Source organism: Acartia tonsa, chromosome 3, assembly GCF_053477335.1.
Source record: "Acartia tonsa isolate MP-2025a chromosome 3, ASM5347733v1, whole genome shotgun sequence".
Lineage (NCBI taxonomy): Eukaryota > Metazoa > Arthropoda > Copepoda > Calanoida > Acartiidae > Acartia > Acartia tonsa.
In genome coordinates, this window is record NC_137262.1 from 53,035,176 (window position 1) to 53,047,824 (window position 12,649).

The 12,649-nt window shown below is 32.0% G+C and overlaps 1 protein-coding gene across 2 annotated transcripts in view; it reads right to left on the reverse strand.

The window, feature by feature from the left end:
• LOC145314576 (calpain-B-like) overlaps positions 1–11,693 on the reverse strand; it is a 74,393-nt gene extending 62,700 nt beyond the window's left edge. Inside the window, exons 1-7 of one of the 2 annotated variants that reach the window (XM_080154554.1) lie at positions 10,960–11,693; positions 9,866–9,954; positions 9,369–9,421; positions 8,696–8,761; positions 6,266–6,438; positions 4,444–4,524; positions 96–194 (exon numbers count right to left, since the gene is read on the reverse strand). In XM_080154554.1, the coding sequence (XP_080010680.1) occupies positions 96–194; positions 4,444–4,524; positions 6,266–6,438; positions 8,696–8,761; positions 9,369–9,421; positions 9,866–9,954; positions 10,960–11,500 (1,102 nt within the window). In that variant the 5' untranslated portion in view covers positions 11,501–11,693. Of the gene's footprint in view, positions 1–95; positions 195–2,189; positions 2,273–4,443; positions 4,525–6,265; positions 6,439–8,695; positions 8,762–9,368; positions 9,422–9,865; positions 9,955–10,959 lie in introns of those variants that run through there. The other variant, XM_080154555.1, reaches the window with a different exon arrangement.
• Between the last annotated feature and the right edge of the window lie 956 nt (positions 11,694–12,649).

Consider the following 12,649-nt stretch of genomic DNA (forward strand, 5'->3'; position numbering starts at 1 on the left):
ATGTAGATTTTTTAAAAAGATTTAAACTTATCACTAAAACAGACACACAAACATCCTAAGACTTATCAAAACATTAGCATGTTAATATTTGAAGTTCCTGGCATGGTAGAAATGTGATGGTCGCCCAGACTGCTTAAATGTTTGGTATTCTTTTAACATTTTATCCACTTTCTTTATTCCAGCCTGCACTGTCTCTAAAAAAAGAAAACAGAATTAATCTAAATTTTAATAAATGTAAAAAAATAATCAATTTCTTCTACTATTAACACTTTCCTTTCAGTATTTAATTTGTTAATAAATAAATCTTAGAATTAACTAAGGCTAGGAGAAAGTAGGCCCCTGTAGGAGTTAGGAGGGTAGAAACCTAAGGTAAATTCTTAAAAAAACTTTTGCCTCACTAAAATTAGTTTGCCCCACTAAAATTTTAATGAGGCAAAATTATCCTCTCAAAATTTTAGGCGAGCTGCACTGATTTTAGTGGGGCAAACTGATTTTATTCAGGCAAATTATTTTTAAGAATTCACCCATGGGAACTAAACAAATCACATACAAATATTCTACCCGCCCATTTATATATAAAACATTCTAAAAAAATAGAGATAAAAAAAACTTTTCATATTTTTTGTAATAAATCTTAAATTATGTGTATTAATGGACTTTTTTATCCTTGTTTTAAGCATCACCATGAAGTTGACAATCATTTTGATGATAATTTTATTTGAACAATTCCTTTAAAAGTTTTTTTTTCTATGTTCTTTTTTGATGAGGAATGAAGAAAAACAAAGAAATGCAGAAACTTTTCTATTTGGTTTTCACTCACAACAGCAAAAAAAAAGTAAGGTTATTAGAAAAAGTAATCAAAAAAGTTTATATAGGATTTACAGCTTGTAACGTCATGAAGAACAGTCTTTGGTAGTGAGTAGCTATTTAAAAAAAACACGTACAATATGTACAACATTAATAAAATAAAAAGAAATCCTAAAATTGGGATTTATGATCCAATCTTTAGTGGTTCTGTATGAACACCTCTTTATTTTCTCACAAAGTTAAAAACATCTTGATCAAAGTTTGTCTTAGTGTTGAACTGTGCGTTAATAGCTTCAGAACAAGGAAAATAAGATCAGTAGTTGCGCAGCTTGTAGTTTTTTGTTAATAGCTACAAAACAAGGAAAATAAGATTATAAGTTGTACAGCAAGGAGCTTGTTTATTAATAATGACTATAAAAGTTAGTTTGTGTGTTTGCACCAGTCTGAACAGGTATATATGTGCGTGTAGACTGAGTAAGTGGGTGTGGGAAATATAAAGATTACAACTCAATAGTGTAAATATCAAATTAAACTATTTTTAAAAGCGAAGCTTTTCTAAAATTAGGGTAGGTCCGTCCGTACGTCCGTAACGGATAGCTTTTTTTTGTTAATTTAGGCATGTTAGAATTGTCCTATCAATTTCAAGTTTTGCATGGTGATTCCTTTAGTAGTTTGGTATGATTTAGAAAGCGTAGCAACTCTATAATCATTACCAGAATGTCCGTACGTCCATTTTAAACATGTTGATTTTTAAAAAAATTTAACAACAAATTTTAATGGGATCTAATTATCCGATTTATCTGATTTTTTGCATATTGACTCCTGGAACAACAAAGTATACTGTTATAAGCGAAGCAACTCTATAATCAAGTCTTAAAAATGTAAGTATGTCCATAAACATTATCCTGTATCAAGCAGTTTACAAATTTACTTACAATTTTGCTTCAAATCTTATACATTTATATTCTGATTATTAAGTTCTGACACTATACAAGTGTTAATGTCCGTTTGTCCTACCGTTTCAGTGCTTCGCTTTTATGGATGTTGTCATCCTTGTTCATGTATAAAGTATTCAAATACACCTTATCACTTAAATTAAAATATACAAGTAATAAACCCAGGAATGTAGGGTATGACAATGGAAAGAAAATTAATATTCTCCCGAAGTATTATAGATATACTTTACACTAATTTTTAACATCATTAATAAATTAAAATTAAGTAATAAGTAAATGTCACATTTTTTAATTGTATGACAATTTCTTTGAATTCTGACTTTTTTCTAATCCCATAGATTATTCATTTTAAATCACTGATAAATTATGGGAAGTTATATAACTAATTTAAAATTTTGAATCACTTGAGAAGTAACTTTTACTTACTTTTATGATCTTTATATTTTGTTTTATTATCCTTAATCATTTTTAACATTAAGTGTTAGTTGTGGATCAATTATTTTATTACTGAGGTAAATAAATCCTTATCTTTTTACATACATGTATATGAATCATTAGAAAAAAACGTCACTAATTAGTCGTCACTTAACCCTTAACAGTCGGGCCCCTTGCCGCACCTTAATCGGTCGGGGGGGGGGGGGGGGTGGTCGTTCAACGCCCCCCCTATTATCTCAGTTACTATTAGAGCTAGAGGGCTGAAATTTTGTGCAAGTCCCCTGTTTGATAATGAATTTCCGACCTTAAGTAAGACCTTGCTTCCCTCACCCTTTTATTTAACAACCTTTGTTTTTAGGTCATTTTCTACTTAAAAATTTCAAGCGACTGTAATATTCTTATTTTTGAAGCTAGAAGAACAATATTTTTTGCAGAAAATGTTTATCTTTATGTAAATTTTATATTAAAAATATAAAAATATAAATTTCAGTCGGCGGTTGGCGGGAAAACGGCGGCGGATCTTTATGAAATTTTAATACGTTATGTAGACATATAAGAAAAGCTTAAGTTTACAATTTGAAGTCTCCAAGTCAAATATTGCGGCCACAGGAGCCTTTTAAAGATATCTGGAGACCTGGAGGATCAGGACCTGCAGGATCATACCTGGAACCTGAAATTGACTTGAACACATGTATTTCATATAGGGATGTACTATTAGAGGATATTTCAGTTTTTTGGTAAGATAAAATGCTTTGTTTAAGTCAATAAAAATATTTTTGCTCTTTACCTGAATGACCCTGCCAGGTTTGCTGGCATCCTGTGCCCGCCAGGATAAAGGTATTCAAAAATTCCAACTCTCAGTTATGTTTCATACCCATACTTAAAAAGTTTGTGCTTTTTATCTTTCACACACAGAAAATGAGATAGAAAAAAACAGAGGGGGGGGGGGGCGTTGAACGCCCCTCCCCCGACCGTTATGGGTTAAAAAAAGAAAATCAATTTGCTTAAGATTATTTAAATCTTAGAAATCTGCACATAAAAAATTCAGCCAATAAATTATATTCTGAAATTACAGAGAAGCTTTGCTATTTTAAAATAAGATAAATAATATGATATAAAAGATTTGGCAAGTGTATTGTATATGATATCTGTACCAAATATTGTAATAAAAAGAGCATTTACCTTGGTAACTCTTTTGTTAAACTAAATAGATTCAAGCTACTTCTTATCTTCTTATTTTTTTGTTTTATTATCTTTTTGAAAAGCCCCTTCAATGACAGGTATACACTTTAATATTATTTCTGTGTTCCATCAATTTCGTCACTGTAACCATGCACAGCGTGTTTTATATTTTTAATAACACCCATAAGTTGCACAATAATAATATGAGATATTTTGTTTATCAAGAAATCACCCTGAAACTAACATAATATTTAAAAGTATATATATTTATCCTATTATTTTGAATTGTATTACAATTACCCCAAAAAAATATGAAAACCAAAAACAATAAATTAAGAGCTGCCTAAAAGCAGCCTGACTGGCTTGGCTATACCAAACAGTGCTTCTAAATGTTGGAATTGTTGACAAGAAAAATCAGAGGTGTGGCTTGAATAGCAGCTGAGTAAATTCCATTTCCCTTTAGTGTTAAGGACTATGTTAAGAAGGATGTTTAGTAAAGCAAGGTACAAATGGAAAGGGACAGTTTTCAGTATTGTAGTTATTTGCAGTTATGATGATTTTATATAATGAAATGTTTAGTAAACTAATTATTTGATAATTCTAAAAGCTATACAAAATTGCTACTAAGCAAAAACAAAATAATAAGAGCATGCAGATAAGTGTTCTATACTTTTTTATGCCCAACAAACCAAATTTTAAAAAGCATGCTAAAAATACAAAAAATTATAATTAAAAAAAAACATGCAGGAAATCATAACACTATTTATTCAGTTATTTTGTTAGTATAATTTATCTAGAAAACTTTCAATAGCATAGCAACTCTTTAACTTAAAATATCCAACACTCCGTCAAAGTCAGTAAAGTAGACAGATTGTTCCCCCCTTAGAATAATATGAGACATATTTGTTTTAATTTCATCTCAAATTTCTAAGCTTGTTATTGCTGCACTACTTACGGAAATTTCAATCTTGTTAGTCAATTGTAAAGTCAGCATGTTAATATTAAAGCAAACACAACCGGCAGCAGGCACCCATGTTCAATACCAGGCACCCATGTTTAATACCTGACTTCATAACCAACTTCTTTAGCCCAGATCTGAGTTTTCCTTCTTTACTATTCGAGCTCATCATGTTTTCTTCAAAGTCTAATTTTAACAAAACATTTATATGTGCATATATATAGCATATCTATACAGCAGGACTTAGCAGCCAAAGCCGCGTACAGCAGCAGTTGCTTTACTTTTATCAAGCCAATGTGAAAAAATAAAACAAATATACAAAACCCTGCAGCTGAACTACAAAAATATGGAAAATGTGAAGTCAATTTTACCAAAGTGCTGGCCAGAGCTGCCAGAAGGTCAAGTTTGTGCAGCAGCAGCTACAGCTGAGCCGCCCTTTAATGTAAGTTCATAAAATGTCCAAGCTTCAAACGAGCCGCCGAATTCTTAAATATTCGTCTGCAAGATATGAAGTTGGGTGGCTGAAGAGCCCTCCAATCATAGACGTTCCTCAACAAAATTTTAAAATATACATAAGATTACCCCCTCAAAAATTTTAAACCCCCAATTTTACTTCCCTCAAAAAAAAGCTTGTACGTCCTTTCCTGCAATATAGTATGCAAAATAAAATAAAACTTAAATTTAAAAATATAAAAATAATAAACATGCAGTTTAGCTATGTTTCAACACTAATTATTTTAATTAACTGACTAAATCATTTAGCAAGTTTGATAACAACAAATTATATAACAGTGTAAATTGTTAAGTTTGGCCATGTAAGATTTCAAAATAGAAAAATAAAAAATTTGTTCTGGCCTGAAAACTGAACTTAAATGTTTCTGCTATAACATGTCTAAAAGCAACCTATTTTAAAAACTACAAGGTAGAAAATAATAATACAATCAAAAGATGATTAATTTTGTATGAACAGCTATTATTAAAACCAATTATGGAACTATCTCTTTGATAAAACTCTATAACAATAATACAATCTAAATGTATCAGGGGTCTAAAGGGATAAGACAATGGCCGATCAATTGATTTACATCTCCAATGATGAATAACAAAATTACCCCTTTTGTAGATAATAATCAATGGTTGATACGTTTGTAAAATCAACTAAATGAATCAACCAATCAAAATTCTAGAAAAGTCCCAAAGGTTGATAAGCCAACGAATAAGAAAACATTATTATAAGATTTTGGAACAGTTCAATGTCCCCTCCCCCCTTATATATATATATCATCTAAAAAATAAATTAATGGGTAGAAAATCTGTATAAAGAAAATCAATGTTTGACTGTCAAACTTTTTAGACAGCTTAATAATATAGGAAATTCAACTTTTTATCAGGTTTCAAACTAAACTTTTACAGGAAATAAAACATAGTGTCTTATAATTTTTCACAGGAATGAAAGGATAGTAAAAAGAAAATATAAATTCATTTACCCCGTAATAATTTATTATCTATTAAAGGACATTATTCTTAAATTTTATGAATTTAGTTTCATTGTTTTATGAAATACAACATAAAAAAGATTCAAATGATAGGAAATTGATAACCATTTAAAATACATTCTAAAAATATACAGGATATTATTATATATCTAAATTTGTAAAAATATCTTATACAAACAAATTTTTAAATATAGTAAACAAAATTACATGTTAAAACATTTGACAAAGTTTTTTTACACAGCTAAAGAAAAGGCGCATAAAATCAGTATTTTTATCACATTTATATACATATTGAATTGATGTGCCAATTTTTATGATGTTTAAACCTTGATTGATAAAACCAGGCTCTTGGCCTTACTCAGCAGTACAAACAGTACTTTTTTTTTTACATCCTAACAGTTTTCAAAATTCATTTATAGAAAATCTTATACCTTGATAAGGTGGAGATGAAGGTGCATCTGGTAATCCTGGGGGATAAGCACTACCTCCAGGTGGTCCAGGGGGATACATGCTGCCTCCAGTTGGACCAGGTGGAGAGGCACTACCTCCAGGTGGTCCAGGTGGATACATGCTGCCTCCAGGTGGACCTGGGAAGGGCGGGTAACCTGTCACCGTACATACTTAAATTTCAATGTTAAATTCAACCTTAAATTCTGTACTGTACAGTAGTAAGTTTTTTTATGCATAGCTTAAGATTTCAATAACATCTTAACTGATTCAGTTCTCCCTTTGAGGTAACCTTCACACAGGGACCTGAATGGCTTGAGACAAACTTATATCTAGATTTATGCCTTTGAATGGTTTACTTTCAAACTATTTTCTGCTTCCTGTTTACCCCTTTGAATACAGAGCCCATAGAAGATAGGGGCGCAGTGTTCTTAGAAAGTAGTCCTATATAGTTACATAAATTAAGAAATTATATCATAAACAAGAAAATGAAGTTTTTTTTTAAAAACAAGTATGACAACATCCAAACTTTTTTGTTTAGGTATTTATTGGGGGTTGTTTATCCTTATTATGAAATAAAACGTATACAAGCAAAACAACTGTTCATAAATTGAAGTTAGCAAATTTAAAAGGACTGTCAAAGTATGTATATAAGAAGCTTTGCTACACAAAGGTCATGAAAAAACTTTTGACTGAAAGTATAACACAATGTCTACAAAGTTTTTTTATGACAATTAGGCAATTCTGCGTATAAAAGAATTAAAACTTTTTTTATGAAAATGAAAGTGTTTTTACTATATCAATATTATAAAACTGTTCATAATTTTTTCAGCCAATGGTCTTTAGAAGCAAAGGTACTTTATGACTATGATTATAATTTCTTTCATGAGTCTTCCTGTAAGGCATATAGTATTTTCCATATGTGAAAAATGTATTTTCATTGGTTTTTATATAAATATTTAAATTTTTGTTAGGTAACATTCTTCTCCAATAACAAAAACTCATAGCTCATTTTGTCCTTATATCTATGGATGAGATATACTTCAGAATCTTCCTGTAAAGATTCTCTTACTATTTAGCTCTATACTTTGTATGTTAGTCTGTCTGGTCGCCCCACTATAACGCAGTAATGTAAATTGACTTTCTATCAGTAAAAAGTGATTCGCATACAGCTGCTTTATGTAAAACTAGCGGCTTTGCCCCTAGCCTCTAGGGGCTTTGCCCCAAGAGATGGTAAAAAAAGTGTAAGGTGAAATTTGTAAAAAAAAATATTCCACAAAGGAAATCTTCCACAAAGGAAATCTTCTACAAAGGACCAAGGATATTTCTTACAAAAAAAAAAAAAAAAAAAAATGGGGGGTATTTTTTTTGTTTTTGGGGGGGTTGGGGGTGTCCCACCCCCCAAGAAAATAGCTTAAAACCACCACAGGACCAATAGGTATATACCCTGAAGAGTAGAATCCAATTGGTTCAGTGGTTACCGAGATCTTAAGGGACAGACAGACGGACAGACGGACAGACATCAAGCTACTTTGTATTATAGATAGCCTTCTAAATAACCAAAATCATGGCTTACACAATTTAGTACTATTGGCTTTTCCTCTTGACTTTTTCTCTTGGTAAGGCTAATTATGTGGTAATTTTATTATGACCAATGTCTGGAAAATATTAAATAAAACAGATAACTTATATAAAGCTGTCTGTTAATCTGTCTTTATGATTTATGAGCTACTCCACAGACATGACTATTAAAAACAAAATACATTTAGCTATCTGTGCATTCTCCCAAAATTTATTTTTCATTTCATACATACACGGTTTGGTGTTTTAGAAAATGGTCCGTTTAAAAGGGTTTTAACAATAGTATTTAGAGGTACAAGACTTAAAGCAGAATCAAAATTTTTAGTGCATTGTTTATAATTTTTTAAACCGAACACAGTAATAGTGTCTGACTGATTATGACGTAACAAAAAAAATTAGTCAATGAGAGTCCGTTATTGACCAATGGTAAAATTTATAGTGGCCTCTCATTGGCTAATTTTTTTTTGTTACGTTATAATCAGTCAGACACTATTACTGTGTTCTTTTAAATCTCTCTATATTTGCTTCATAAATTAAAAATGCGATATAAAGACAAAATCTTAATTGTTCGAAATATTTACAATCAGTGGCGTGCACTGCTGTTCACTGGTATTAAAGCTAGGAAGGGGATGAAAAAGGGGAATGGTAGTTCTATATCTTAATTTAGAAGGCATAGACAACCCCCTTTGGCACGCTTTTGTTTACAATTCACATAATACATAGTTTATATACATACATCAAAGTAATCTATTCAAAATTAAAAACTTTTAAGCCAAAACAAAAAAAACTTTGGAAGCAGGAATAATTCGAAGATAAAAATTGTAAGTATAGTTCCTGAAGCTTGACTATTAGCCCCAGGATATGGGGGTGCTGAGGAAGGATATTGATATGGGGCTTCACCTAATCATCATTAAGGGTTCATTCGTAATCTTGTAATTATTCAAATGTAAAAGTGAAATCATGGAAAGAACACGAAGTTGCGGGTTTGTCGTATATTCACAGTAGGTTTTTATTGTTTATTTAAGGTTAGGTAAATGTTTGCCGAGCAGGGTTAGGAAATTGACCCTGCAAAGTTAGAAATAGGAGAAAAGCTTCTGTGAAAATACGACGGAACATATTACTTCGTTTTCTTTCCATTATCCTAAAAGTGTTATGGTATTTACCGTTTGTCTGTACAATACGGGGATAGCGAAAATTGTCATCTTTGACGTCATAAAAATAGGTCTAAAAGGGAGAGATAAGCGGAGAAGTGGGAAAAGAAACCCATAAAAAAGAGATGGATAATAGACGTATTTTTATGACGTCACACAAGACACTTTACGCTGTCCTCAATGAGAATATAAGAATTTTTAAGAAAGCACCTCCATCTTCTTTGAATATGTTGAGATGTTTATAGTGTTTAGACGAAAAGTTTTTATTTAGGAAAGGTTTCATTGAACAATCATTTAAAAAGTTTAAAAATATATGCTAGAAATTTATTGTAGATGTATTTTGTATGAACACTATCCTGGTGGAGTTGGGTTATTATATGGTATTGTCAGCGGTTGTGGGGGGTAACCTCCTTTACACCAAGAATAAAAATTAGTTTTTTAGTGTACTTATAATTATAATAATATGTCTATTCTGTCTATCAAAGACACAGCCAAAAAACATAATAAATCCCATTAATGTAGAACCCTTGCTTATCACTCTTAAACTGTTTTAACCCATTTAAAAAGGTATATCAAAATATACTCTGATTTTTTTTACCTTTCAAAAATGGATTTAACTTTTCTACTTTTAACTCTTTTCCGTGGGATAGGGTTCCTGAAAAGAATGACCCTCCCTCCTTAAATGTTTTTTGGGGCATGATATCAATTGCATGAATGCTACACACTTTTTGTGGATTTTTGTCAACAAAATTTACGGTCAAGCGAAATGTATTAAATATCTTTTATAGATCTTTTCTTTTATTAGTAATCATATTTTTTCAAGTGCAGCATTTCTAAAATTTTGTTATTCTTTCCTGGTTGGTAAGCTGATGGGGGTGTTGGTGCATTGTAGGGGTAAGACTGTTGACTAGCTGGTGGCACTGGCGGGTATGGTGAGTTACCTAATAAAAATATGCATTAGCTGCATACTAAAGTAGCTGTTATGACTGTTAGGCTTTATGTCAATCTGTAGGTATCCTTATAATAAGGTATCTATAATGTTAAAATTGTCAATCGATCAAATTAGGACTGTTTAGTGTTGGTCTAATGCAGGCTTTAGGCTATTTGGAGAAGAGGAACTCTCACCTCGGAAATATTTCCAAAAGTGAAGAAAATGATCCCTCAATTAAATATTTTTTTGCGAAAATACACGTATGGTATGCTGCATCCAAACCCCAAGTTGCTTGAAACTATCCTTATACTAAAGTAACAGGATGTCTGTGTGTTTGTGTGTTTGTACCGAAGGATCTCGCTTACCGCTGAACCGATCGGGTTCTCCTTAACAGGGTAGCTTCTCATAAGTCCCGGGAAGGTTTATAACTATTTTGGGGGAGGGTACCACCACCCTATCAGGAGAAATCGCCCATAGAAAAAAATTACCCCTTCCGAAAAAGAGACTCCAACGAAACATAAACCAATTATTTTTGTAATTAGATATTTAAAAAAAAAACATTCAAAGTGCCACTAGAGGCCTCTAGGGGCGTAGCCGCTAGTGTAGGATATACTAATAAGAATTTTGGGTTTTCATAAAACAATTTGCAAGAAACTTTGTAATGACTGTAATTTACATATTTTATTTCTTGAAGGAAGAGAAATATTGTTACCTAAAACGTGTAATTTTAAATGAATCACTATTATTAAATTTAAACATCTAAAAACTAATTAGGCCATGAAGTATCAAAACTCATTGTTATGATTCATGTTAATAAACAATGTTACTCGTTCTCTAATGATGAAATATGAAATGTATTATTAATTTTTTTGTGAATTTAATATACTTTGATAATTTAGCAAAGAATGGTCATAAAATATATGATTTGAGAAGAAAAAAATAAGTAACAAATTAGATTTACTTTCCAATGTTACCTCCCTCTCTGCTTAAAAAATTAAAAATCTAAAATAATAACCTTGTGGGTAGGGTGGTATATTGGTTTGTTGAGGATAAGGTTGATAGGGGGCATCAGTTGAAGAATAGGGCTGTGAATAGGGTGCATTTGATGGCGGATAAGGCTGGTTGACCGCTGGATAGGGCGAATTATTACCCGGATAGGGCGCATTTGCATTTGGATAGGCCGCTGGATAGGATTGGCTGGGTTGCGAGGGATATGGTGAATTATTTACTGGATAGGGTTGAGAATAGGGGGCAGATGTATTGGGGGCTGAATAGGGAGCACTGCTGCTAGGGGCGGAGTAGGACGTGCTCGTGTTAGGGGCAGAATATGGAGTTGTATTAGAGGCAGAAACATAAGCGCTGTCTTGATAGTGTGCATCAGAATAAATATTGTTAGACTGAGCAGACGAGTAGGGACTCGAACTTGTTGAATAGTTGTCACTTGTTATAGGGGCACTCGGGGGGTATGAGTCAGTATAACCGGCCCCAATAATCCCCTCGGGCTCCGGGATAGGTAAGATTCCACTGTCATGAACTGGATATGGTAAATTTGCCATGTTTTCAATTATGTTTTTTAAATACGCACAAAAATCACTTTTTTAACCGTTAAAATTCAAGATGTTTATTTGTGTTATCTCACTGACAACGAAAACAGCTGATTGCTAGAGCTATAAAATAAACACTGCTTGCTTTTTAAAGTTACGTGTGCGAGTGTCAGTGTGTATACAATGTACCCCCGTCTTTATATTCTACCTACTGCCTGTGTGTGTGTGTGTATGAGTAAGGCCTAAATTTCTAAGTAAAGAGAGATATAGATTTCTATAGTGACAAAATTATTAGAATCACAGTATTAAACCTAACTTAATAGTTTTAATTGTTGTGTATTTATATTGTTACTAGGTTTATAGAAACCACCAGAAGTAGTTGCTTACTAGAATGTATATTTGCTTTACTTGGGATCTTTTAGAGAGAAGAAGAGAATAAGAGTAGTTGGTTTATAGAATCTACTTATTACATCATCTTACCAGGCTAACCAGAGCAGATATCGTGCTGTAATAACGTAATATCATAAAACTAAGGAAACCATTTCTTTTACACCCGTCGCCGGTGAAAGTTGGGTGTGGGTGTGTTTCTGACGGGGTGCTTATTTCTCGGACAACAGTGTTCATATAAATTAGCCAAAACAATATTAAAACATATGCCAAGAAACTTTTGGCTAAATCTCCCGAATGATGTCATATTAGAATAATCCATTTATCTAGTATGACGTCATCCGGGTTACTTTAACAAAAAAAGCTTCGCCAAACTGAACTAAATAAAGATATATGATAGAAATATCGTTATATACCAAAAATTTTAGCATATGGCATATGATAAGATTACTATATTAGTTATTAACTCGTTTCAAAGAAATATAGCTCGAAATGATTAGTTCCCCGGTTTTTTGTTGTTGTAAATAATTCCAATTTTGTAAGGACATTGTGGGTGCTTCTGTAGGTGTGCTTTCAATTCCGCGAATGATTCACATTATAAATCATCAGAGTCGCATTTGAATCAGTAATAAGGTAAAGCAATCAACGAAATAAATCTAAAATATTATTTAGGGGCATAAAAAATGTCGATTTTACTACGAAGCGTTGCCCCCCAAAAATTACGAAAAATTAGCTGAAATTACCAAATAGTATTTCGAAAAAATTCAGTTGTTG